This window comes from Denticeps clupeoides, chromosome 10 (assembly GCF_900700375.1).
Source record: "Denticeps clupeoides chromosome 10, fDenClu1.1, whole genome shotgun sequence".
NCBI classification, from domain to species: Eukaryota; Metazoa; Chordata; class Actinopteri; order Clupeiformes; family Denticipitidae; genus Denticeps; species Denticeps clupeoides.
In genome coordinates, this window is record NC_041716.1 from 20,503,809 (window position 1) to 20,530,825 (window position 27,017).

General features: G+C 40.0%; 4 protein-coding genes across 4 annotated transcripts in view; 3 read left to right on the forward strand and 1 right to left on the reverse strand.

Moving 5' to 3' along the window:
• The window catches only part of mtor (mechanistic target of rapamycin kinase), a 65,198-nt gene extending 61,964 nt beyond the window's left edge, over window positions 1–3,234 (forward strand). The window contains exons 48-58 of the mRNA XM_028992783.1: window positions 478–625; window positions 723–845; window positions 1,282–1,364; window positions 1,439–1,511; window positions 1,591–1,665; window positions 2,071–2,206; window positions 2,367–2,432; window positions 2,521–2,601; window positions 2,685–2,765; window positions 2,848–2,953; window positions 3,041–3,234. Coding sequence (XP_028848616.1) covers window positions 478–625; window positions 723–845; window positions 1,282–1,364; window positions 1,439–1,511; window positions 1,591–1,665; window positions 2,071–2,206; window positions 2,367–2,432; window positions 2,521–2,601; window positions 2,685–2,765; window positions 2,848–2,953; window positions 3,041–3,056 — 988 coding nt within the window. The 3' untranslated portion in view covers window positions 3,057–3,234. The remainder of the gene's footprint in view (window positions 1–477; window positions 626–722; window positions 846–1,281; window positions 1,365–1,438; window positions 1,512–1,590; window positions 1,666–2,070; window positions 2,207–2,366; window positions 2,433–2,520; window positions 2,602–2,684; window positions 2,766–2,847; window positions 2,954–3,040) is intronic.
• Window positions 3,235–5,558: 2,324 nt separating this feature from the next.
• exosc10 (exosome component 10) lies at window positions 5,559–11,487 on the reverse strand. The gene is made up of 25 exons (XM_028993967.1): window positions 11,310–11,487; window positions 11,026–11,162; window positions 10,371–10,494; window positions 10,184–10,288; window positions 9,930–10,089; window positions 9,622–9,730; window positions 9,473–9,548; window positions 9,256–9,366; window positions 8,980–9,123; window positions 8,707–8,897; window positions 8,480–8,636; window positions 8,121–8,269; window positions 7,838–7,888; window positions 7,608–7,719; window positions 7,482–7,529; window positions 7,346–7,412; window positions 7,175–7,263; window positions 7,013–7,099; window positions 6,863–6,931; window positions 6,687–6,780; window positions 6,534–6,607; window positions 6,166–6,403; window positions 6,007–6,068; window positions 5,856–5,926; window positions 5,559–5,777 (listed from the first exon to the last, which is right to left on the reverse strand). Exons 1-25 carry the CDS (start codon window positions 11,433–11,435, stop codon window positions 5,747–5,749), a joined length of 2,682 nt encoding a protein of 893 aa, XP_028849800.1. The 5' UTR covers window positions 11,436–11,487; the 3' UTR covers window positions 5,559–5,746.
• Window positions 11,488–12,342: 855 nt separating this feature from the next.
• srm (spermidine synthase) lies at window positions 12,343–15,573 on the forward strand. Its single transcript, XM_028994301.1, has 8 exons — window positions 12,343–12,576; window positions 12,785–12,905; window positions 12,983–13,075; window positions 13,148–13,301; window positions 13,382–13,465; window positions 13,539–13,684; window positions 13,782–13,904; window positions 14,179–15,573. The coding sequence occupies exons 1-8, from the start codon at window positions 12,446–12,448 to the stop codon at window positions 14,194–14,196; spliced, it is 870 nt and encodes a 289-aa protein (XP_028850134.1). The 5' UTR covers window positions 12,343–12,445; the 3' UTR covers window positions 14,197–15,573.
• A 1,658-nt stretch (window positions 15,574–17,231) lies between these two features.
• Window positions 17,232–18,050, forward strand: sst6.1 (somatostatin family member 6.1). The gene is made up of 2 exons (XM_028994486.1): window positions 17,232–17,497; window positions 17,623–18,050. The coding sequence occupies exons 1-2, from the start codon at window positions 17,396–17,398 to the stop codon at window positions 17,842–17,844; spliced, it is 324 nt and encodes a 107-aa protein (XP_028850319.1). The 5' UTR covers window positions 17,232–17,395; the 3' UTR covers window positions 17,845–18,050.
• The last annotated feature ends 8,967 nt before the right edge of the window (window positions 18,051–27,017 follow it).

Consider the following 27,017-nt stretch of genomic DNA (forward strand, 5'->3'; position numbering starts at 1 on the left):
ATTTTCACAATTACAGTCAGTTTAATCAGAAATACCTTAATGTTATGCTTGGTCTTCTAGTCCACTTTGTCTCATTCCCCTTTGATACATTTGAAATTATTATAAGTTTAAGATATCCTGCAAAGTACTGTTGCATAATTTTTTCTCGTTTGTTTTTTGAATGCTATGTACACCAAATAACAATAAAGAAACAAAAAAATAGTAATTCTTATTTTTTATTTACATATTATATTAAATATATGTATATATTATGTGTATACAAAAAAAATGTAAAGATTGTATTAGCCCATTCGTCCCAGGTTCAAACCCCACTTACACTTGTCTCCAGGGTGACTGTCCCTGTAACTACTGATTGTAAATTGCTTTGGCATCTGATAAATGGCAGAAATGTAAATACGTAATAAAAGATGAAATTCTTTGGTGACTACAGACCAATGTGAAGTCTTTTAAATGCTATTTTGCAATCATTGTGTCCAGCATCCAGCGATACGCGGTTATCCCGCTGTCAACTAACTCTGGCCTGATTGGATGGGTGCCTCACTGTGATACACTCCATGCCCTGATCAGAGACTACAGAGAGAAGAAGAAGATCCTGCTAAACATCGAACATCGCATCATGCTGAGGGTGAGCCAGACTGTCCAAGGAAAAGCTGATGTTGAGATTTTTTAATTGTCACAGGATGTGAAGCTACCCTGGGGATCTATCTTGTGTTTTGGTGTAGATGGCCCCAGATTATGACCATCTGACCCTAATGGAGAAGGTGGAGGTGTTTGAACATGCTGTGAATAACACTGCTGGAGACGACCTGGCCAAGCTGCTGTGGCTAAAGAGTCCCAGTTCAGAGGTACATCTCCACACCCCACACCGTGTGTAGACTACTAGAGAAGGTAGTACACACACACACATTTAGAAAGAAGCTGCCTGTACGAGAGCATTTCTCTGCATCTGACCCTTACCAGCTGCTCAGGATTTAGTTAGATAGTAAGTTGAACCAAATTTACTTGTGAAATATTACGAAACATTACATGTTTGTACATGCTTTTCAGATGATCAACCAAACTTAAGATGAATTGTAGTAATAATAATTGTAATAATTAATAATGCCAAATGCAGCATTGTAATGAGGACCTGCTTGTGATAATCATAGATTCCTAGCATAGAGATGCTGGGTGGAGTGCAGATGTGCTGTGCAGTGCTATGCTTTATATCACAATGACACATTCACTTTTATTTGAACACATGCTAGCCATTTGTAAATCTGTCTTCTGTTTCATCCTAAGGTCTGGTTTGACAGGCGGACCAACTACACTCGTTCGCTAGCGGTCATGTCCATGGTGGGCTACATCCTGGGACTGGGAGACAGGTATACAGTCCCTGTGAATACTTTTTGAATGCACTGTAACTTAGAGCTGAACTCTCTGCTGTTGCTATTCGCAGACATCCATCCAATTTGATGTTGGACAGACTGAGTGGCAAGATCCTCCATATTGATTTTGGAGATTGCTTTGAGGTGAGCTTTCGGTTACACCATGTATAAGACAGTCACTCAGAGTCGGCTTTCATACAGAAATCATTGCTTTTTTTTTTAGGTTGCCATGACCAGGGAGAAATTCCCAGAGAAAATCCCCTTCAGACTGACCAGAATGCTCACTAATGCCATGGAAGTAAGACATCATAGTTCATAAAGTGAAATTTGTCATATATGCTCCCTCATTTTGTCTAAATTGAAGTAAAAGAAATGAATGTTGCCTAGTTTCCTGTCATGCTCGGACAAGCTAAAAAAAAAAGTACAATCCATCAAATCTGTGTATACCACAGTAATATAGGGTGCAACCAAATCAGAATTATCTGGTGATTTGTCATGTACATGCACCCTTCATAATTCCATGACAGCATTACTGCTTCAATAGAGGCATGATTCAGGCTTGTGTATAATAGCAGCCTGACAAAAATAATACTGTAAGAAACACCAAGAAATTCTCTGTATCTGTTCTGAGTGGCTCCTATCGTTCCTGGTTCCTGTTTAGTATACATGGTTACAATTGACTTTCTGTATAATTTTTGATTAGGTGACAGGCCTGGATGGGAACTACAGGATCACATGTCACACAGTGATGGAGGTCTTGAGGGAGCACAGGGACAGTGTCATGGCTGTGCTTGAGGCTTTTGTCTACGACCCCTTACTCAACTGGAGACTGATGGACAGTAAGTGTTCATCTTCTTCTGACATTTCACCCCAAATCTGCGTGTTTGGCTCCAAGTCATTTTTCTGATTTCGGCAGCCAGATAACCAGACAATGTAGAATGTAGAAAGGAGCTTGTTGAAATGGATCTGTCAAGGTTTTTTCTCCTCCCATTCCTCTAGCAAACACTAAAGGGAACAAACGCTCGAGGACCAGGACAGACTCATACACTGCTGGACAATCTGTTGGTAAGGCACCATGAACATCACATCCTTGGGATGAGCGTGGATGTGTGTTTCATTTTACAAGCTATGCTGTGTTCGGTTTCTCCTGCAGAAGCCCTGGAGGGTATTGACCTTGGAGAAACGACGCACAAGAAACCAGGAACCACTGTGCCTGAATCAATACATTCATTTAGTAAGTTGCTTCTGTTGCACTTAAATACTGCAGCTTCTGTTCTTTTGGTACTCATGCTCAGATTGTGTGTTTGTGTAAATCAGTTGGAGACGGCCTTGTGCAGCCCGAGGCTCTGAACAAAAAAGCCATCCAGATCATCAACCGTGTGCGAGATAAACTGACTGGTGAGTTCTACTGGACACATCCTGACTAAACATCCTCACTATCAGCAGACATACATCCATATTCTTCCTCTGTGTCCATCAGGACGAGACTTCTCACATGATGAAACCCTAGATGTCCCCACTCAAGTGGAGCTCTTAATCAAGCAAGCCACTTCCCACGAAAACTTGTGCCAATGCTACATTGGATGGTATGTCATCATTGCCCGGTTTGATTATGAATCTTCTTTTGGGTGTATTTATTAGGATCAGGTGACTTGTCTCTGCTCTACTTTCAGGTGCCCCTTTTGGTGAAGTCCTGCAGTCCTGTTCTGTCCTGCTTGCATTTGTTCATATTTCTACAGTTTGCTAGAGACTAGAGAGAGAAAACATTGCATTAATGGGGAAATTTTGAAGTATGTCAGATTTTATTAACTTTATTAATTTAAGATTAAGTGAAGCACAGTATGTGTGGGATTATGTTATAATGTTATTGAGTTTGTGCCAATAAATTTAGATGTTTGTCACAAACTTGTCTAATTTTTAATTATGGTACTCAGTGATTATTTTATAACTGAAAGTAACATTTTTGGGTTATGAAGACATTGAAATCACCCCTTCCTCTGAAGCAACACACTGCTAAAGTATAACTAAATATTTTACTGCCATATTTCTCCAACTTCTCCCATGAGGGGTCGCAACAGTCGATCTGGTTGTTCGGATAATTGATTTGCAAAAAGTGTTACTCCGGATGGCCTTCCTGACACAACCCTCCCAGTTTATCTAGGCTGTCATGTGCCCTGCAGCTAGGTTAGAACTGAATATTCCATTACATTTACATTTATGGCATTTATCAGACGCCCTTACAGAGTGACTTACAATCAGTAGTTACAGGGGACAGTCCCCCTTGAGCAATTTAGGGTCAAGTGTCTTGCTCAGGGACACAATGGTAGTAAGCGGGATTTGAACCTGGGTCTTCTGGTTCATAGGCGAGTGTGTTACCCACTAGGCTACTACCAGCCTTCATTACAGCATGAAGTCCCATGAATATATTGTAAGATTATAATACAAGATATCTTATACTATAAGATTTGGAATATATTGTTTTCTTTGCAAACGATGCCTTGTTATAGATAGTAGGGTTAGGGTTGTTGTTGTCTAGTAATGTTCTTGCCCATTTCTTTTGATGTAAACCAATTTTGATTATGTAAATGATAGGGTTCCATTGCTACATCACAAAAAAAACATGCCTATGCCACCATGTGGTTTAGTTTGGTGTTGCAAAATAAAATGAATTTACCAGATATATGAATAGAGTTCAGGTTACAAAAATATAGTTATTTGATAACAACAAAAAGCACTTTGCATGGCAAAGAAGAAGAAAAGAAAAACGTCTGTTAAGTATTGTTAAATCTGGTGGAAGGGATTGGGGCCATTGTTTAAGATTAATTCAACCCAATATCAACTAATTCTTCAGGATAAGCATCAGTCACAAAGTTACATAGGGGTTAGATTTTCCAACAAGACAATGACCCAAAATGCCCGCAGAGGGAAGTACAAAGTTCTGAAATGGCCATCTTAGTCCCCTGAAAAATGGAAAATCTGCTGGATGATTTGAAGCAGGCTGTCCAGACTCAGAACCCATCATTAAAGGACACACAACAACATTTATTTCTTATATACAGTGCTATCAAACAGTCTGGTTTTGACTAAATCTCTTCCATATAAATCTGCAGATTAGCTATTAATTTTAATTATGGGTCAGTGCAGGTTTTTCTTCTTTCTTTTGTTTTCTTTATTGATAATTGATTGGTCTTTGATGCATGTAGATGGCCCACATTGTCCAGTCCAATCTGTAAATAATCAGAAATAATAATCGGCCCTGTAATCAGAAGGTTGCCAGTTCAAATCCCAAACTATGACGGTGCCACTGAGCAAAGGACCGTCCCCACACACTGCTCCCCAGGAGCCTGTCATGGCTGCCCATTGCTCAGTAAGGGTGATGGTTAGCAGAGGACTCATTTTGTTGTCACTGTGTGCTGTGCTTCAGAAGTACAGCATTCAGTGTTCATCACCATGTAGGAGAAGCGGGAGCTACAACCTGGACTGGGCTGATACTTGACCTCTGCCTTGTCCGTATTTTAGAGAATGCTTTTCAGGCCCTGAGGATGATTACATCTGTTTCAACACCAGATTGAAACAATATCCTCCCACCTACTCAAACGCTTTATGTTTTTGTTTGTTCTTTTTGGTGTTAACCAAAGGAAAGGGTGAAACACTTTAATAATTTTCTTATTTAATAAGTTAAGATGAACTAGTGAGTTTTAAAGAATCATTTGTGAAGAAACCTTACTTTTTGAAATGCTAACCCACTGGGGCAGTGGTGGCCCAGTGGGTAAGGAAGTAAACCCGTAATTGGAACCCACATGTTCAAAAAGTATTTCAGACGAATCGAACACTTACACACTCACGTGCACACACTGGACAAAATAAAAATATATATATAAAATAATAATAAAGTTTTCTTCGCCTAGCACTTAATTACCAAGCATGTTCTTTTTCTGACAAGTTAGGCCTTATCAGGGCTCTTTGTTTTGTAAACTCAAAATCTATAGAAATCAAACAAGAATTGCTGGTGTCTTCCTCTTGTAAGTCGCTTCGGATAAAAGCATCTGAAAAAGTAAAGAATGTTTTGTAAAGCAGAGAGAGATAGGAAATAAGCCGTCTCAAAACTTGTCTTTAAGATGCAGAAACAGAGTGAAAATGGCATATGGTTTGCGTGATCATGTCACGTTTGGATGAAAGTAAATGACAGCATTGGGAATAATAACATTTATTTATTTAAACTGAACACCACTGGTAGTTGAGAATGAACTACAATGTGAGTGTAGAAGTAAGACATGTCCGTTCACAACACACTTTTAAAACCTTTTAATTTCAAGAAAATGCAAAAAAAAAAAAAACGCACAGGAAGAGGTGCTGCACTGGCAGATTGGAATTGCATTTTATCTTTTAGGCCAAGTTCGATAGAACCCTCTGTTAAAAAAAAAAAAAAAAAAGTGCATTATTAAAACAAGCCATTAAAAGCAGACTCTCACAATCTGTAATAATCACCTTTCAGATTTGGCCGCCGTATAAGACATACTTCTGGTTTGAGAGCTCTGTTTCTGCCCTTTGGGATTTTTCTGCAACACAGCAAATATCAGATTAACTAATATTGTTTTGCCTCATTATAAATTGGATACCTGCTGTCATTAAATAATACCTTTCTCAGAACGTGCACTTGTCTGTTTGGATCAAACTGTGCAGCATCCTTCACTTTAGCCCCTGTACAAAAAAAAAAAAAAGTTTGTAAAAAAAAAAAAACAGCATATCTTATGGGTGTCACTCCGAGCACGGCAAGCATTACAAGAACAAGTATTACCTGAAAATACTTTCAGGCTGGACTGGCTGTAGTCGAATGGGGTGAAGGTCGTGGGTTGCGCCAGGTCGGGGTTTTTGGATTTTTCAGCAAGTTTCATGGGTTTCTTGCTGGAGGATGAAGCCATGTGAACATCTGCTGGCCCTCCTGATGTTTTCTGAACCTTAAGGTCAGGTTGAGGAGCTTGCTCTCCTACTTCACTAACCACCCTTTCTCTCTTCTTTCTATGCTGTCCTGCTTCCTGGAAAAGAAACGAGAACGTCACATTTAACCTAATCAATCTACTAAAAACATCTGTACAAATTTAGCTGAAAGTAAAAAAAAAAAAAAAAAAAAATTCCACTTCATCTCAGATCATATGTTGCACTCACCGCTGCCTCCTGACGGACAGTTATGACATCCTGAAGAGCTTCTTTATAAGTCCTTTCAGCCTTTTTGCGCTCTTCTACGAAAAAGTAAAATACAACTGTTCAGTATGCATTGCTGATGCCAGAGATCCACATAGTGGAGAAAGTGCTGCTCACCTGCTGCTTTCTTCGTCTGCTCCTTGTCCTTTTTCCTCTCCTTTGCCTCCTGTTGCTGCTGCTCAGCACTGAGGAGCTTCCACCTGTTGCTTATCTGCCCAAAAACCAGTGACTGAATGAGAAGACTCTTTTGCAGTTGAGTGCTGGAAACCAATCTATAGGCACCTTGAACCTACCTCATATATTTTTGATGATGGGTCATATTTAGCAGTTTTTGAAATGTGAATATCCTTTGATGGAAGATACTGTAAGGAATATGATCAGAAATAAGAGATGCTCAGTCTTCCCTGGTAAAGCTTCTAAAACCATTACAATAAAAGTGTTACCATTCTGAAAGGATTTTCAAAAGACTCCATGATGCTGTGAGCTTTCTTCTGGGCCACAGTGAGGGTGCTGGAATCTTCTTTCCAATCCTTAAAACATGCAAAACAAAGAGGATTTAGTTTCACTTAAATCTTCTGTAATCCCCCCATCCCCAAAAGTATTACCTCAAACAATTTTACTTTGGCTGTGGCTACAAGGGGCACAAGTTCCTCAACTTCATCAGGGAACAACACTCCTGATTTTGTAGGAGTCTCTGCAGTTTGAGAAGCACCAACATGTTCAGTTAAAAGGTCAGCACAAATTAGATTAGTACATATATTCACGTTTTAGTGCACCTTGAAAAGAGAGGTCAGTCTCTGAAACATGGGATGCATCATGAGGACCAAACAATGATGAGTCGGGCTATAAAAAAAAAAGTGCCAACAATCATTACGAAGCATACAATGAGATCAGCTCCTACTCATTACAAACCTTTCTTTTAGGAGTCACGGATTTCTTCTGCTCATCCAGAACTTCACTCTGCAATCACAAGATATATGCAGAATGCGTTTATAGACAACTCTCATTCAGCCAATAGCAGCAGCGGTGTTGGCTCACCTTCAGCAATGGGACTTGTCTGGCCTCCTTCACAAGGAGGTTTAGCTCATTGATCTGCTGTCGCACCAGTGGGGGTGTTGGGTTACAGCAGGCAATTATTCCTTGTGGCTCTCTGCAAGTAAAAAAGCCGGCATCAAGAACACACTTTTGCTCAGAATTTCAACATCTGCAAACCCAGACCATATCTAATTACCACCGTTGTACACAACAGTGGTTTGTGTAATTCTTACTTTGGCAGCTCTTCTGAAATCTTCAGCATCATGTGATTGGGCAGGACATACCTTAAAAACAAATACAAAAATTTCAGATCATATCAGAGCACATCATTTGAGAAGCTGCATATTAAAACATTTTATTAAAAAGACAGACCAAATGGCAGGTTAAGTCAGTTTTGGGGGCTTAGAGATTTTAGTAAAATGGTAAAGGATCACTATTCTCCCAAAACATTTTGTTCAGGTGCAGATATTAAAGAAAAAAAAAAAAAAAAAAAAAAAAAGTGAACAGATGTATTACCCCGTGCTCTCATCCTCCCGTCTGGCTAGCTTATCTCTCCATGCAAACAGAAGCCTGAAGGCAGACAGCTGTTGAGTGTGAAAAGGCTTCTTCTGCTTTTTGTACATCTCCAGATATGATTGCTCTGTGAAGATTGGCTTTACATATTTCTGTAAAAAAAAAACAAAAAAAAAACAAACCTGATATCAGTTTTGGAAAAAGCCAAATAAAGCCTCAATCATAATTAAATATTACCATTTACTAATGTGCATGATATAAGAACCATTTCCATCAACTGCCAAAAATAGACACATGACTTGACAAATTATGTCATCTGCATAATTTGAAAATGCTACACATTTTATTTTGTAGAAGCTCACCTTCAGACAGATGTCTCGACTTTTGAGCCACACAGACTGAATGAGGCCAGGATTCCCGTGGCCCATATCAAGCAGGTCAGCCCTCAGACGATCGTAGATGTAGAGCAGGTAGTGGGTGTCAGCCTGAGCATACTGAAACATCTCATCTGGTAAAGGTCTACAGAAGAATAAGGACAGTTTCAGCCACATTATATGACTACAATTCAAACAGAGGACATGGTGATTACCGTATTCTCCAGTCAGCCAGCTGGTAACGTTTGTCTGAGGTAATATCGCAGAAGACTTTGAGGAGGTGGTCCAGTGAATTTCTACCGAGGTTGAGCATGCGGGAAGCTTGATGCGTGTCAAACATGTTAACAACATACAGGCCGAAGTCCTTCTGCAGCCACTCGATATCAGCGTCTGCGCCATGGAAAACCTGTGATGGACGGCCAACAACACTGGATCATTCACTGCTGAAAAGACACCAAATTAGTCTGTCAGTGTTGTTAAAGCATTACCTTCACAATGTTGGGATCAGTGAAAGTCTCATTCAGGATATACATTTCACTGCGGAGCACCAAAGTGTCAACAATGAAATCTTCATCCCTTGTCGATATTTGCATCAAACAGGTAATACCAAGAAAGCTCCTATAGGAATGATGCTGTGAAAAACAGGAATTCCTGTAAATAAACCAGTCTACAGGATTCATTAATAACTAACAGTCACACCCCCCCCGTCTCCTCACTCCCTCTGTTCATAAACAGACTGTGTGCATTACTGTGTGTAGTAGTACCTCCAAATCTACAGCAAATTCTGTTGTCCTGGCCAGTTTCTCATTCAATGCAACCAGATCCTCTAATGTGTTGACGAACAGGCAGCTGGTGTCAGAGAGGGGTTTGAACATCTGAAATGACATCAAATGATCCCTATCTTAAAACCATACACATTACATACTCTGTATTTCAATAAGTTTAACTACCCAAAAAGTGCCAAAAGTGAATGAACGTTACCTGCGGCTCACACCTCACAGTTAATATTTCAGGCAAGGTCAAGTGGTCCAGTTCATATTGATAAGGATGACTGAACCTGTGGAAGCAAACATTTTTAGACAAGCCCCAAAGTGTGTCCCATTAAAGTTTTGCAATATATTCAGCCATACATATCGTCCTTGTGTTCCTGGGTTCTCTGTTGGTGGATAAAGTCCGCCAAAGCTGCAGGCACGTCCAAATCCTCTGGTCTCTCATTGCGGGTGTGTTTATTAGTGAAGTCTATTAAAGAGAATTAAAACCATTTGAGATGGATCAACCTGTAATAAAACCCCTTTGCGTTCATTCTCAATCAACCTTGCTTTTTGCTCCATGTCCACTCTTTTTAAAATTGATGTAGAGTAATGATATACTTTCAGAAAAGTAAACTCAAACTGCTAAGCCAAATGTCATATGTAAAAATGAACTGCATAACACTCACATGAAGGAAGTGGCATTTGGGCGTTGGGCTTCACAAAGATTTTAGAAATAAAAGGAGTGTTGCTGTTGTCCACCTTGTCCTTGAATTGCAACTGTGGCCTCTGGATATTTCTGGCATGCAAAAGTCTGAAAGTCTCTGATTTATAGGCAGAGCCATCTCCCTGTACACAAACCATCAAAAAATCCCTTATAATGATAGGCTGGGAAAGCATTTTCAGAGATCCCTTTATAATGAAGTAAATAAGATGCTCTCACCTTGCGGTTCCAACTGGACACAACAATCTTAGGAGGCTGGTAGCCGGCTGGCATTACTGGCTCCTGCGACCTGTTCACCCCAGAAGCTTCATCCAGCAGAATATCCTACATTTCCCCACGGTAAGATTCTCTGTTATTAATTATTTCAGTATATTGAGTCATCTAGATTGTGCTTACAAAACCATACCACTTTCTCCAGAATCACATCATTGGAATCTGCCACGCGATCAAACTGGTCTTCCAGGCCTGTCAGTTTGTTGCAAACCCTCATGTGAGACATGCAGCCATGGTACTGCATAATCTGGCTCATACTGAATTAAAAGAAATATGATTAGACAAGGATCAGATGAACTTCATTTTATCTTCAGGACAAACAAACATATTAACATAAAAATATGAATTATTTTAGAGACAGGAAACATGCTCTAACTACATCAAGTTCCATTTTGCACAGCAGTATTTGCACAATTATTCCTCATTTCACTAGTTTAGCACTGTCTCATTGTACATGTTTTCTGTTAAATGCACTGCTTGTGTCCCCTGTTTGCACTGTATGTAGCTCATTTTGTCTGTGTCGCACACGTGCACTTTATATCAGTATGTACTTTGTCTAATCGATCAAATGTTACATGTAGCACCAGGTTCCGGAGAAACGTTATTTCGTTTCACTACTGTCAACCGTACTGTCTAACGCGTGTACAGCGGACATGACTCAAGCTCAGCTTGATCTCATTCTGTCTAATATGTTTGAGTGTTATAAAAAAAACCTTTACTTCAATTGCCGATATATTAACAGAAGCCATATACATGTGTAGGGGAAGAAAGTGTTTAAACCGCCTCACCAGTGGAGAAGTTTATCCCCCTGAGACGCGCAGAAGTGTCGAAAGCCAGGAAAGCTGCGGTAGAAGTCAAATTCATCCCCAGGCTGCGGGAGCGCAGAAGAAGCCTTCGTAGCAGCGACCACGGCTCCCAGGCCATGCTGTAAAATTTATTCACACACGAAGAAGCGCGTTAAATTACCATATCGTTCTCGTTTTCTGGCGTAAAGCCCGGAGCGCACCGCGGAGTTTACTGCTAGCTAATCGACTATGCTACACGGCGCATCACAAAATCTCATTACACGAACCTTGACAAATGCGTCCACGTCCTTAAATCCTGGGAAATGTTCGTTTTCGCCCTTCGCATCGCAGCTTGGCTCAGAGGTATTATTTAGTTTGGCGTCGCCAGCACTACTCGTGCCCGACGCAGCCATGTTGCGTGCTTCTTCTTCTCCTCCTTTGATTTTTACAGCAACCGTCCGACTCGTCAGCGCAGTGCTGCCCCCGCCGACAGCCTCCAGTACTGCCCCAGACTGCAAGTACGCCCCACTGCGTTGGACATTCAGACTCTGTCATAATGCTGTTCTCTCAGCAGCAACACAATGTTGTACTCCACATGAAGACTTTTGCTCATGTTGATGCTGAAAAAAGTAATTGACAAATTACAGACATATTGCAAAAGAGCAACAAAATAATGATACAGCATGACTGTGTTCCACATGCACAACCACATATTTTAAATGTTTTCTAAAAGAATCCAAAGGAGCTACAGAACACATTTATGGCAATCTGGCAATGTTTTCAGTATTCTGCCACCATTACGTTTTATTTTAGGGGGGTAGTTTTTATATTACACATTTAAATGTCTGTAGGTGTTTAAATGCCAGTTGTCTTAAATTAAATGTTTGTGTATTAATCCAATTCAACTGTGTTTATGAAGCTGCATATTGCAAAACCGAACATTGTTCTTGTTTTGTTCTGTGGACAGCTCCGCAGATTTAAAGACAGAGTTGGTTGCGTGTAAATGTTTTTTCCTGAATTAAGAGGATTCACACACTTATTTCACACGTGGAGGAGACTGAAAAGGACTTGATCGGAAGCGCATGACTGTTGTGTGGGTATCTGCTCCGCGCTTGAGTAGAAGCCAGCAGAAAGTCCAGAAACACCGGGTAGTGGAACCGCGCCGCTCCGTTCACGTGTGCTCCACCTGGCCTCCGGGAAGTCAACCGAACAGCACAGTTCTGCCATCTCTGTGCCTATTGGCTGTTGTCATGGCGGTGCATGACGCACAGCGCCTGTGATTGGCCGGAGACGCGTCTTCATGTTAGGGTGTAGAGCATCGTCCGCCCATCGTGTCAATCCGCTAGAAGGAACCTTACACTTCCTTGCAGAGGCTCCTTTTATTTACTACTCTGAACATCAGCTCGGTTCCCCAGGATTTGCGATGGATAATATAAAAGAAGGATGGTTTACAGAGACTTGTACCTTATGGCCTGGACAAGCCATGAGTCTTCAAGTAGAGGAGGTTCTGTACCATCAAAAATCACAATTTCAGGATGTCATGGTTTTTAAAAGGTCAGTCGATTTTTCATGTCTACACACTCTCACCCGTTTGCCGTTCGTGTTTCTTTTAATATTTTATCTTGTTGTTAAAACTCATATCTCATATATTTAAATCAACCTGAGCTCATGAGAAGAAGGAAATGTTCTCATCGTTTCAGCTTTGTAGAGCTTGTTCGGGTCTGTCTGAAGATGCATGAGAACACATGTTTCTAATCTGCAGCAAGACGTATGGAAATGTGCTGGTTTTGGATGGAGTTATCCAGTGTACTGAGAGAGATGAGTTTTCCTACCAGGAGATGATCGCCAACCTACCCCTCTGCTCCCATCCCTGCCCCAAGAAGGTAGTGCTTTCTCACGAGGCCGGCCAGGTTCACACCTTCCTCCTTCCACCTTGTCATCTGCTGACCTCTCTTCATAGGTTCTGATTATCGGTGGTGGGGATGGAGGTGTTCTGAGGGAGGTGGTGAAGCATCCGCTGGTGGAGTCTGTGGTTCAGTGTGAGATTGATGAGGTCAGTCCTCCACTCCACACGTAACCACTAGTTCTGATCACTTGAGGCATGTACCTTTTATCACTTTGACAGGATGTGATCAATGTGTCCAAGAAGTATCTCCCTGGAATGGCAAAGGGCTTCTTCAGTCCCAAACTTACTCTCAACGTTGGAGATGGGTTTGAGTTCATGAAGCAAAACCAGGATGCCTTTGACGTCATCATCACTGACTCCTCGGACCCTGTTGGTATGATGAAGTCTGTGTTTTATGCTCAGGTTTGTGTGTTTCTCTCCACATTTGCTCAGTCACTACTGTTTGTGCTCTAGGTCCAGCAGAAAGCTTGTTCAAGGAATCCTACTACAAGCTAATGAAGACCGCATTACGGGACGGAGGAATTCTGTGTTGCCAAGGTTAGATGATTAGGATTCTACAGTATTCTACATTTTACCAAAATTTTGGCAAACGTGTATTTTATTGTCACAGGAGAATGCCAGTGGCTACACTTGGAGCTGATTAAAGAGATGCGGACGTTTTGCAAGACCCTATTCCCAGTAGTGGATTATGCCTACTGCACAATTCCCACCTACCCAAGCGGACAGATTGGCTTCATGCTCTGCAGCAAAAATCCAGTAAGTTCTACACGGTTCATTTAAATAACCTTGATAAATGGGCTCCACTCAGTTCTCCGGATTACATTATTTTACTACTTTTTATCGAACATCTCAGCAAACAAATTTCCGTGAGCCTGTAAGAGAACTGATGAGGGACGAGGTCGAGGACATGAGCCTGAAGTACTATAACCCTGAAATCCACAGGGCTGCATTTGTTCTACCAGAGTTTGCCAGGAAGGTAGGTTTAACATTTTAATGTTGTTTAAAAGCACTTCACAATATATGTCCTGCCCAGTCAAAATGAATGCTAATAATCAAGATAGTCTTTATTTAGATTGTCGCTCACTTTCCCAACCTCTAAAATCTCTATATCTCCACATGAAATATGTGTGTTTGTCAGTTGTTGTAGTATCACCAGAGTACTGACTGTGGTCACAAGAAAGCCACAATAAATAATCTAGCACGATTAATTTTCTTGACTACTCACCCCTTTCTTCCTTTTTTATCTCCAGGTATTGAATGAAGCATAATGCGAGGTGTGTGAACGCCCCAGCTCTGTCTTAGGTCGACCCTCTGTGACAGCAAAACCAAACCCTCTCCGCAGCTGCAGAACCTCTGGCCTCCTGGGCCGCTTCTGAGCTCAACACTGATGGGGAATTCAGCATGGACTCATTCAGAGAAGAACCGATCTCCATACAGTGAACTTGGGCTTTACAGACACTACTTATTCCTTCCAGGACCTCAGCAAGTTTCACCTTGGTTTCGTTCTCCTGTTCAATACAATCATCCCATTATAACCTGGGACTGTTTAGCAGCGGCTGCCCCCTATGCTTTTGCTCGTTTGTGGTAGAACTGTTTGTTCTAGAACAGAGTCATATGTTTGTGATGTTATGTTTCTGCTTTCTGGCATCTACGATGTTATTCCATGCAACGGTGCTGTAAAGAGTTACACAATAACCAAACTTGCTAGCAGAACTGTGTGGATGAATTCATTTTACCAATAACATTCTAGAACATTCAACATTCTTGGACATAAAAATTCAAAAATATTTGGGCAATGCAGTTTCACCATGGAATAAGCGAAAAGCGCCATGGGAGATATGTATACAAAGGATTGGATTGGAAATGGGATCTTTCTGGGTACGGTTTGTTTCACGTGTATAACTGTGAGTCCGTGTGGGTTTGAAATGAACTGTTGGTTTTGTGTGTCCCATCAGGGAAATTGGCATTGATATGCAGAGCATAGGGATGTGAAATACATTGATTCTATACATTGTCTGTCCAGTAAGCTGCATTCTGCAGACGATGCTGCATCCAGGTTCTGGATCTGATTGCCTGAACAGATTTCTCACTGCTGCTGACATGAATCGGCTGCAGATTTTTAACTTCTCAGCAGTCATCATATCTTTTATGCTTTTACAGTTTGCTGGTGGACTTGTGTGGTTTGTTTGAAACCCCTATTGTGACCAACAGTTCTGCTATTTGAGGGCCATTATTTTGAAATAAAAAAGACAAACTGTTAGTCAACATAATAACGTTTGTATTATTTCTCATTTTAAAATGGACTGTTGATCAATCCAATGATCTGCATTATCAGGACCTACAAAAGGTGGCCTGAGGGAGGAATACCAGAGAACTGGGGTTACAGGTCCTGACAGGCTCATGGGCGGCCAAGACCACTTTAAGAGACTGCATGAAGAGATGACCTGCAGACCCCTTCTAATGCTGTAACCCCGGAAAACTCTAGTGCTGGGGTGTTCTTACCGTATAGTGCAAGAATTGGGGTAGATTTTAGGAAAACTGACTGCACTTACACAATATATCAATTAACTGTATCTGGAAATTAAATTATATATATCCATTGCATTAAGTATTTGCTAGCCATGCTCAGATGTTATCAAGAAGTCCTGCTTACAAAAAAATCTCACAGGAACAGAAAATAAGCATCCCAAACCTTTTGTGTTTTATATTATTGTCATCTACATTTATTTTTTGTCTTTGTGCGACTGGGACTATTTTAGCCACAAGAGGGCATTCTGGCTTCTCAGATGTGGCTCTTTCACTTTGTGTTTCTTCTCTAAGATGTGATCCTCATGCATCTGTGTCTTCGCCGAGGATTTCATAATTTTATTAGTTTTATTGTTCAGGATTCACAGCAACTCTTCCCATATGACTGTTTCAGTTCGAGGAACTTTGACCTTCACACATGCACAGTAACTCAAGAATCTTTTGACATTAAGGCCAGCAACCTCTGTGCTGCTAAGTTTAACCATTATGGGAAATGTGCAGATTTGCTGTGCCATGAATTTCAAAGCAGATCTTTAGCCTTATAGGCTCCGCTTGTTTTTAATCCAGTTGTCATATGTTTATTTTGGATAAGTACTAATCCATAATGCATTAAATGCTTCAAAGTGGATGTATTAAAACCCCAGGTCCATTTTGGGATGTAACGGTGAAGTTTGTGTTTGAAGTCTGTTGGGAGATGAGCAGGATAATCGTGATGCATAGGTCAATTGGCATAAATTCTTCAAACATACTGTGGTCTTCAGCACTATGCTAATCCCCTGTGGCCCCCAGGCCATTTAGCTCAGCGTGTCCACTGAGGAAATATGAAAACCCCAGTGGACTGCATATCTAACAGGCCACGTTCAAGCTCAGATCACGGCAATGGATTAGACTTTTCCGTCATTTTTATACATGTAGCTTGTTAATGAGCATTAACAACTAAAATATAACATTTCTTGGAATATGACATTAATTCAACAGATTGTGTTAGATATGATTGTGTTGGATTGGTTTTCTGATGTCCATCTAGTATAAACCCAAACAGAGAGAAGAACATGCATGAATTATGTGAAAACCTAGATATCTATTCATTTAACATAATTCAGACAATGCCATTTATCATGCTGAGCAATAATTATTTAAAATGGCATATGGCATATATGGCCCCTTATGAAACTTTTTCAGAAATTGTCCTTTTCTAAAATAATTCTGAAGACATGTACTGTCCTTGGCCTGGCCTGATCTTCATGAAAAAGCCCAGAGCCACAGTCATTTCAGGTGTCAGACAGTTCGATTGCAATCTGTGGGTGCTGGAGGAATTAGAACAGGGGAAGAAAGGACGCCTGTGTCACGGGACTGAGATGGGTGTGATGCACACCAACGAAATTGCCTTTTAACAGCTATTGATTTAACTAGAATAAAATGTTTGTCGTGTTTTGACTGTATGTAGAATTCTGAACTTTGGGACTGACCAACAACACTGACATCTGTTCTGATATTATGGCCAGTCAGTGAAGTTCACTTTTTTCCATGCGACTATGATGTTTGAGCGTCTCATGCTGATGTAATGACCGTTTTTAGCGTTGTGACGTGCGTCTTTCACACATTTGCTCCTGTGAACATTAGGATGGTTTGTTATATAGAGCTAGTTGATTTCTAACCCCCCACACCCACCACTGACACCCAACCACCCACTACCCCCGACATCCAGCCCCTCCTCCATCTGCCAGTCCCCTGCGTCACTGGTTGGCTGGGAGAGGGCTGTATATAACTGTGGCACCTGGGAGCTGAAAGTGTAAGATCTTCAGGACTCTTCAGTGACTTTGGAACCTGCAGCATCCGTGGCGTAACCTTGAGAAGACCTGCTGCTGAACTTGGCTCCTGCCCTGAGAACTCTCTACACCACCAGCTCCTCTATCTCTCTCCCTCTGTCTGTCTGTCAGTATGCAGCTGGTGGCCAGTGTGGTGTCTCTCATGCTGGTGGTGTACAGTGTGAAAGCAGCAGCCGCACTTCCTCTGGAGGACAGGAGTCCCACACATGCCAGGGTGAGATTATGTCCTTCTTTATTATTATTATTATTACTAGTAGTATTACTGGTATTATTGGTGGGTACAGGGTTAGAGGGGTTTCAGTTTTAAGAGAAGTCAGAAGGCTTTTTCATTTTGGGTAGGAGCTAAGCAAAGAGCGCAAGGAGCTGATCCTGAAACTGGTGTCGAGCTTGCTCGATGGAGTGGACACGTTGCCCGGGGATGAGCTTACCAGTGACCTGGAGGAGCCTCTGGAGTCTCGTCTGGAGGAGAGAGCCGTCTACAACCGGTTATCACAGCTGCCGCAGCGCGACCGCAAAGCACCGTGTAAGAACTTCTTCTGGAAGACCTTCACGTCCTGCTAACATCATCAGCTTGGTCATGATCCCTGCAAAAGAAATGAACTGTGGTAGACCTCAGCTGTAAATATGATCCTCTGTCTCAGAGGACTGCAGCGACACTGTTAAAGCATTATTCTATTAATTTATTTACTTTATTTATGTGCTGTGTTTGTCTAAAGAGTTAATCTTGAGAAATAATAAAGCATGGATATGGTATTCCTTTTGGACAACAGATGTGTGATTTCTCTGCATTCTCAGTTTTATTTAAAAAAGACTTAATCCATGCCATATCTTGCGCATCAGTAGCGTAATTATTCTCACAAGCGCTGAATCAAAAGCTATCATTAAATCCAATAAACATGAGCATCATGTAATAACGCATCATCAGTGAACAGTTTTCATCATGTGAAGCAGTTTATTGTACTGGTGATGGTACTGAATTAATTGTAGGCATGATTGGAAATGAATGTGTCTCCTGAGAATACACTGCTGCAATTTTTTTTAGATTCACAGTCTCTCTCTCGTCCTCTCTATGAAGATATTTGTTTTGTAAAGAGGAATTTTTATAAATATTCAAATATTCTTTTTCCTATGAACATTTAGTGAACATTATTATTTTTATGCTATCGGCTGTAAGAATTACGTATAAGCCAGACCTACTACTGCTATTCTACATCATCCAGTCATCATTTTGTTTATTTCAGACCAGTGTCCTAACAGACATGATCCACTCTTCAAATTGCAATTAACTGCATCAATCATTTATTGGATCAAATGATGATGCACATTAAACAGTAAACCAGGCACCAGTGAAATGGTTTAAAAAAGTACAAGTGAGAAAGCAATCTTTATATGTGAGATTGGAATTTTTTCATAGAAAATTCGTTTGAATGAAGTAAAAGCATACAGTGGCTCATGACCAGTCAGCAATAAAATTTTTTGCTTAATTCATCTTTAATTACACAAAACTTTGGGCCATTAGTCTATCTGATGACATTTGTCCTGTCAGCTTAAAGATTAGCCATCGTTCAACTGATGTCCAGTTTTTGTATCACTACATCAACCTCATTTTCCACATAACTGTAATTGTTTTAAAATTTTGGCAGAAACAGCCTTAGTGTCCAGTTGACTGTTGAATCATGGCTCACAACGTTACATTATTAGATGGAAAAACTAAATCTTTATGCAGTGCAATAGGGTTATTATAGTTAATTCAAATAGTAAGAACATCTCACAATACAACAGCATAAATAAACAAACCAAAAATCTAAAAAAAATGATTTCCTCCATGACAGAATAAAACAGATTGTGCATGGTCCAGGAGATGATCTGACATTTGCCAGAAAGAACAGAAACAGCTTACATGCCATGGCAAGGATGACACCACAAATGACTTATTATTGCCACACAACACAGTGACACACCGTGATTTGCCACCGTGAACTGATGCCGCGATCAAGCAGCTGTGCTGTCCGAGATGATGCAAAACCTGACAACCTGCCGCTCCATTCTCGCTTCCCAGCCTGTGTAGAGCAGTGCAATGCCAGGTCATGCCATGAATATGAGAGAGGGTGTGTGTGTGTGTGCTTTTGGATTTAAAGCCCTGTGGAAACCAACGTGATGGTAAATAATAAGCCTTATTCATTATTTTCTTTCTGAATTCCTAATTTCGCAGCAAACATTTAAGGAGCCTAGAAATGTGTAGAATGCTTTTCTCATATTGGAATTTCAAAATTTGATCACAGACTGAAAAACTGAGAAAATTCTGACTTTCCATTTATTAGAGGTGACCACACACCCTCCTCATGCGAAACCAGGCTACTTAAAAAGCACACTTCTCCTTCACTGCTTGTCCACAGTGATTAATAAGTAAATTATGAAACATTCTGCCACACCCTCTATACCTCTCCTTCCCCTGTTCATCTTCAAGGTCCTTTACTTCTTCTTCCTGAAAGCTAATTTTCAGATGTGACCATGTTACCTTTGGTGATGTACAAAGATGGCAAGCACAACAGAGCAACACACAATGAACATTATGATGGATGTTTCCAGAATAAAGAACACTCAGCAGGTTTTTGCTGCTTGAATCTACCAAATCCAAAATAATTATGGATTTCCTGCACATGTCCTAATAGCCACTTGAAATGGAGTGTCAGCTAACAAGCTGCACCCGGCACATACTGTACATAATAATATATTCTTTAACAAAAGCTTATGAAAGTTCCAGGGCCAGTGCTAATGGCCTCCCTCCATTATAATAAGCAGACTACTTGATTTTAGATGATGTTTGTTTAACACAAGATGCTATTTCTCTTCCAGTCAGGACCAGGGCACCAAAAACCATCTCCGCTGGCAGTGCAGTTATCTGACCACGTTGTGTTCAGTTAAGTTCTTTGTGCCGAGTCTTCTTCAGACCAACTTCAAAGCTGCTGCCTGCAACCATGGCTGTTCTTTTGATCTGAGAGTGCACTCCCACCTTGCAATTTTGGCGTGACTTCTTGTGTGTGTGTGTCATTAAATTGGAAGCGTATTCTTGTCCTCCAAAATAAATAAATAAAAATACCAACACGCTTTAGGAAAGTGCTCTTGTGAACAATTTTAACAGCACATTTAAGACATGAAATTCCTCCTTTGGCTTGTACTATGCTGAATCTGAGGTCAAATGTGCCAAGCTGTCCCGTAAATGTTCTGACTCATTAAATGAGTGACGTGATCCTCTGCTTTCTATTAATTTATATTTACATTTAAGGCATTTGGCAGACGCCCTTATCCAGAGCAACTTACAACATGCTTTCAAGTTACCATCAATGAAGTGAACAGTTCTGGTTCATTAGGACTCCCAACGATGAATACAATCTTTTTATTCACTCGGTTGTAGTTTCTATAAATAAGTCAGACAATAAGAAGGTTACAAGTTAATCTAAATATTCTCTAAAGTGGAAGGTCTTGAGCTGCTGTTTTAAAATACTGACTGAGCTGTTCTGACCTCAAGGGGAAGTTCATTCCACCACCGAAGAGTCTAGATTCCTTCCATTAAGGAATAATACATGAGAAATTGACATTTTGTAACACATATAATGTAATATTTGCATGCCGCTTTATATTGTCAGTAGCATATAATAAGAATAGTCTAGTGTCTGTTGAGGTCATGTTTGGAATTCTTTGCAACCTGCATCCATTGATTTGCTCAGTGAAATTTGTTTCTGAAGATGTTCCTATCACTGCAAGACTAATTGTTAAATTATTCTTTGTGCTCAATAATGCAAAATATTCAAAAGTGATGCTGTTTCTTATTGTACCTCCGGGTGATTTAAGAATGGGAAACTCACAGCTCACTTCCCAAAGCCTTGATAACTAATGAAAGGGTGTGAAAAGGCAGGACATGGCCAGCAGCAGGTCATTTGTACTTCTGCAGTGTCGGTGTGTCGCCTGAGAAATAAATCTGATATGATATAAAAATGAAAGAAATGAATGTGGATACAACGTCCCATCTGAGGCCTAAATGGCAGGTCTAATGGTGAAATTCACATGAAATTCCACAAAGCTCTTCTACTTAATAAATTTTATGAGCAGATGAAGATGTAAGCGCAATGTATTAGTGAAATGCAGCCCTTTCATATTTATACAAGTATCATTTTTCCTTCTTTCTTGCATTTATCTTCAGGCACATGATGATTAATGTCTGCGTGGGCGCAGAATTTATTTTGCCCTGATTTGTTAAATACAATGTCTCAGTAATACAGCTCAACCAGTTGGATTCATGTAGTCCAAGCGCCATAACCGAGACACACTTCATTAGCTCCCAATGCTCAGTGTAACTACCAATGTCTCTTGCCGAGAGCAAGCTTGTTCATCAATGTCAGTCATACTCGATTTGTTCACTTTTTGACATTTGAGAGTTTTTGGACACAAAGTGCTGCACAAACCCAACATGGATGAGTTAATTTTTAAAGCAGAAACAAAGCAAAGAAAATGCCATATAATACACACACACACACACACAATCACAACCGCCAGAAGCAAAACTGTTTTTGATGTATATCAGACATTTTGCTAAGAGCTCATGACTGCTGGACTTCACGTTAAATCTAAACATTAAATTTTTAACTTGTATTTCTTACATTAAAATGAAGACAATCTTTTTGACATCCAATCAATAATCCTCAGGGACACAATCGTAATAACTGGGGTTTGTACAGTTCTGCAGTCCTCTGGGTCTTACAGGATAAGGTTACTACGTTAATACCACCCACTGTACCACTGTAAAGAGATAAAGATTAGGAGCAGGTGAACTTCACAGAGATGAAAATCAGAAATGTGGGTAGTGAATACACCAATGAAATGTGAATACACCAATTTCAAGTTATCCCTTGAAAGCTGTACTTTACTTTTTCATTTTGATTCATAGAACAGTTCTTCTTTAATTTTTCTTTAATAATTGTCTTTAATAACCACTAAAAAATTATCCAGATATCTCTGCTTGATACTGCTTATAGATGGAATGTGTCTACCAATAATTATTCATTAATTGTTAATGTAATGCTATGCTGATCATTTTCACAAACAAGACTGACTTCAATGAATGTTTTATGCTGCTGACTCACCCCCAGCACAGAGAGGACAGTAGGGACCTAGACATTTACACCGGAAAGCCCCGCAGGTCTCACACTCTTTTCCCCTTTGACTTTCTGGAAGAAGCTTCCACGGTGAATGGGCCTTCAATGCCTGGATGGGAAGTACAGGCTATATAGGATACTATATATCCTTCATCTACAAAAACTGTCTAAATCTTTTAATACTTAACAATACTGTATGTTTTTCAAAATGTTCATTATACTGCTGTAATTTATGCTGCAGCAATTATAATTGCTGTGCACCTTGATAATTTATTAATACATTTTATGTTTGCTCTTTAGCACACTTGCTGTTTTTGCCATGGGCTTTATGTTGCACCACGGTCCCAGAGGAACCTTGTCTCCATTTCACTGTGCGCTGTCTGAATGGTTGGAATAACATACAGTCCAAGTGGACTTTGTCACTTTTCATTAATTGTCAGACTAATTGTAGAGATAATGTAGACTAATTGTAGAGATAATGTTTTAATTCGGGCTTTATTGGTCACATTCAGCAATACCTGTGTTATTGTTTAATAGCATGATTTTATAATGTTCAAAATCGCATTGGCCAGCCTATTTATTTGTGTCAAGGCCTGACTATGGAGGGGTGCCCTGGTTTGGCGTTTCGTGGTGTCATCGTTGTCGCCCTGATTGCCCAAAGCATGTGGCCCTGTCTGTATGTGTATATATGCAGTCTTATTGTGTGTAGTCTTTGCTGGGTCATTGTATGTGAATGTTTGTGTTCTGGCCTGCATTTTGTGTGATGTTTCAAGTGAAAATGCCCTGTAATATGCGAATGCATCCTTCCCACTCAGTCATGTTCCTGTCGCTGCCGTAACAGTTTGGCTTGTTTGAACTAGCTTTGTAGGCCTCAGTTCTCACTCATATTTTTAAACTGCCCACACATCACATGAACTCCCCATTTTACCTAAGATATACAGCATATAATTTCAGCACCATTTGCATATTGGCATTATTTTATTGGCACTCTTGGACTTTACACGGTTCTCTGATAGTTTTTTGGAAAATCTCTTTAGTGTATTTAATCAAAAATGGCTAACAAAGAAGAAAAGCAAAAGACAAGAATCTAGAAACTGACCTGCTGCCATGGAGGAATTGAAAGAAAGTGAAGCGATTGTCATTGTGATACACAGCACAGCACACAATGCATACAATGAAATGTGTCCTCTTTTAATCATCACCCTTGGTGAGCAGTGGGCACCCATGACAGGCAACCTTCTGATGACGGGGCCACTTCCTTAACCGCTAGGCCACCATTTTGAGTAAGTTTATTTTAGTTTAGATTTTCTAGATAGTAAACTGTCCCACTGGTTGCTTCCTTTTTGTAAATATGTACGTATATATTCCCTCTTTGTGTTTTTTAAAGGTCCATTTGGATTTGAGTTTTTGACAATTAAAATTATCTTTGAAAATGCTATTGCAAGTCATTATTATCCTATTTGAGCAACTTGGTGTGGAGGCAAGCATGTTTAAAAAATTTGATATGATAATAAAAAGCATCAATATTTAGTGCCTTTTAATTTTTTAAAACTAATTATAAAGTAAATAAATGCATAAATGTAACCATAAAAGGGGCAACATTGCACACATCCAATATCAACAGTATGTTCAGAATAGGGCAGTGGTGGCCTAGCAACCCCGTAATCATAAGGTTGACGGTTCGAATCCCGATCCACTGAGGTGCCACTGAGCAAAAGCACCGTCACCACATACTGCACCCAGGGCGCCTGTCATGGCTGCCCACTGCTGTGTATCACAAGTGACAATCACTTCACTTTCAGAAGTTTAGGAGGTTTTTTATTTCTATAAAAAAAAAAAAAATATATATATATATATATACACACACACACACACACACACACACAAACACACACACGCACATTATTATAGAGGAACTAAGAAATAATGACAAACTTAGAAATAATGATTTAGCATAATCATTAATGACATATTTGCTGAGGTAACAAACACAGTGTGAATTAGGCTAGTGTCATTGCTTCTTTTATCCAGTGCAGCAGCTGTACTAAAATAATCCCAAAAATGGTTGTCTAAAAAATCCCTGGTGTTGCCAGCCAGGCTACACCCCCTCCTGAATTAAAAGAGTGCCAGCACCAGTGTTCCAGGTCCGGTCTGTCTGAATCTGTGTGCTGGTGCAGCCACAAGTTTCCCTGAATTTCAGATGTGGAGTGTGTTGGGTGATAACCCCTGCCTTCCCTTTTCCAAAAGTAGAGCACTGTATTTCAAGTATAAAATAAATATGTTTGTTGTATAGCAACTGTGGCTGTGTCCTCGCCTTCCTTGTGTCATGACATAATCAATGGACCTGTTAAAGAGATAGGCTTGTATTACTGAACTCAATAATGATTCTCTATATTTATGATTATATTCCCTCATTAACAGTCATTCCAGCTACTATTTACAATATAATATAATAATGTTATAATATATAAAAATATCTGGATAGTATTTGAATAGACAATACAATTGCTGTAGATACAAAATGAGGCTATAAATTGTAGTATATATTGAAATATTTAGAAATGTCCCCAAAAACAGGTGACCAGAAATGGAGGACTCTGAAGACAGTCAGTGGGCAGTTAACAACGTCTGCGCTGTTGTGATTGTTCGTTAGTCAGTGCAATCTAATAGCATATTATTATCCCTTCCTGCTGTTTCCACACTGAGGAGATGACTGTGGAAATTAGATGCCACTGACATGAGGAAGGGATGCTGATGCCTGTAACCATAGAGATACAGCTAGTTTCAGTGGGAGCTTGTTTGGAAAGGAGGGGTAAATGCTAAACCTCAAGACACCCAAGGGACAAGGGCACACCAGTGTGCTAGTTACAACTCTATTACCGCTTAAACCAACTTGAGCTTTAATTAGCATGTAAAAATGATTATGTGTTATCACTGTCTCACAAGCAGCAAGCACATCACCATTCAACAAAAAGTTTGTATAATTATCATTTTTCTCCTGCGTTTAATTCTGTGTGAACAGCTTAATTGAAACTGTAGCTTTATGTAATACTAAGTAGCTGTCACATTTGCTTTGGCTGGATATTTATTTTCTTTGTTTTGTTAAGTTACACACAATTTGAGGCCATTATCTTTGTCCATTATGAAGTGATTGCAATTGTAACTGTTTAGTGATGAATGCGCTTACAGAGAGAAAATGAACATTAACGAACAGATCACTTTCCTAATATTCCACTATTTTTAGTACCTCAGTAAGGCAGGTTTACCGGCTAAGCACATAAAGAGACATTGGTTCATTACCTGTGTGATGACTGTGTTCTCTGCACCGCAATTACAGAAAATGGACTGAAGGGAGAGAAGCAGCAGTGACCATCAGATTTAAGTGTGAAGCTGATGATGAGTCCTACAAATGTTTCAATCACAGGGTGACCTGTGAAAATAGTCTAGCTGAAGGACAACCAGTATCATTACACCAAATTACCATCAGTCATGACAGAATAAAAGGCGACCTGAACCTTTCATTAAAAATAGGCCTTATCTTTATTCAGGCTATACAAAAATAGAATTTATTTCATGAGGCTTGTAAAACATTTATCAACATTTTATTTCAAGTTTTCCTTTTATAGGGATAGATGGATTAATTCTGAGTTTCATTTTTATTTTTGTATCTTTTTTATGATTTACAGCACATGAAGACTAATGTATAACACCCCTTCAGAATATTTTGCAGGCTGGTATATTTTATCTCCTTTATTTTCCATTGTGATTAATGGCTGGCAGATGGACACAGTAATTCAATCAGTGATTGGAAAGCAACTAAAAAAAAACTCTTGAGTCACGCTCTCTTTCATCGCTACTTAGTCTATTTATGTATGAGCTTTGTGTTCAAACAAGCAAGATGGAGCCACAGACAGCATCCCAGCAATTAAACCTGTAATGCTTTTAATTATTACGTTAGGTAGATAAGAGCCAGTAAGTGGCTCGGTGCATTTAAACTGTGCATTTAAGCTGTTTCAAGCTGTTCAGTGACGGCATACGACTCTGTGTGAGAAAAAAAGTCTTCTTTTTAAAAAGCTTCCTGAGGTAATTCTCACACCAGAACCGGTTGTAGGCGGCCGCCATGTCCTGTAATATATGTTGGCATTGCTCAATAATGTTTTCTGCTAGCACTGATGGTGCAAATGTGAATACAGAGGTGATGGCAGTGACCGTGGCACCTGTGCACCATTGCTCATGATTGGCTTTGCGCTCTAAGTCATTGACTTGTGTTGAGCTCAGTGTCACCACACAGAATTGGCACTGAACTACTGGGATGAAGAGCATGGAAATGTCCATATGGGCCATTTAATCTGCAAAAAAGGTATAGAAGGCTAAATTGAAAAAGTAATGGCCAGCTGACGTCAGAAGTGAACAGCAATGCCGAAAGACTCAACATCGATTTATCAGTAGTAATAGGCTATCATTAGCTTTTTGGTTTTTCAAAGGCACCTGGGGCATCATGACATTTTTCTATTTTGGCAGCCTGGCTGTGTGTCCTGGTTTTATCTTTCACCTGTCCTTAGTGTCAGAAACAATCACTTC

Bases quoted from the DNA above. Each gene is read 5' to 3' on its own strand.
- sst6.1 (XM_028994486.1), top strand. From the start codon at position 17,396: ATGCAGCTGGTGGCCAGTGTGGTGTCTCTCATGCTGGTGGTGTACAGT. The intron at 17,498-17,622 runs GTGAGATTATGT...CATTTTGGGTAG, and splicing joins GGAGTCCCACACATGCCAGG to GAGCTAAGCAAAGAGCGCAA.
- exosc10 (XM_028993967.1), bottom strand. From the start codon at position 11,435: ATGGCTGCGTCGGGCACGAGTAGTGCTGGCGACGCCAAACTAAATAAT. The intron at 6,404-6,533 runs GTGAGTGCAACA...TTTCTTTTCCAG, and splicing joins CTGTCCGTCAGGAGGCAGCG to GAAGCAGGACAGCATAGAAA. The intron at 5,927-6,006 runs GTATTATTTAAT...GCTGTGTTGCAG, and splicing joins AAGTGCACGTTCTGAGAAAG to AAAAATCCCAAAGGGCAGAA.
- srm (XM_028994301.1), top strand. From the start codon at position 12,446: ATGGATAATATAAAAGAAGGATGGTTTACAGAGACTTGTACCTTATGG. The intron at 12,577-12,784 runs GTCAGTCGATTT...TCTAATCTGCAG, and splicing joins GATGTCATGGTTTTTAAAAG to CAAGACGTATGGAAATGTGC. The intron at 13,466-13,538 runs GTTAGATGATTA...TTATTGTCACAG, and splicing joins AGGAATTCTGTGTTGCCAAG to GAGAATGCCAGTGGCTACAC.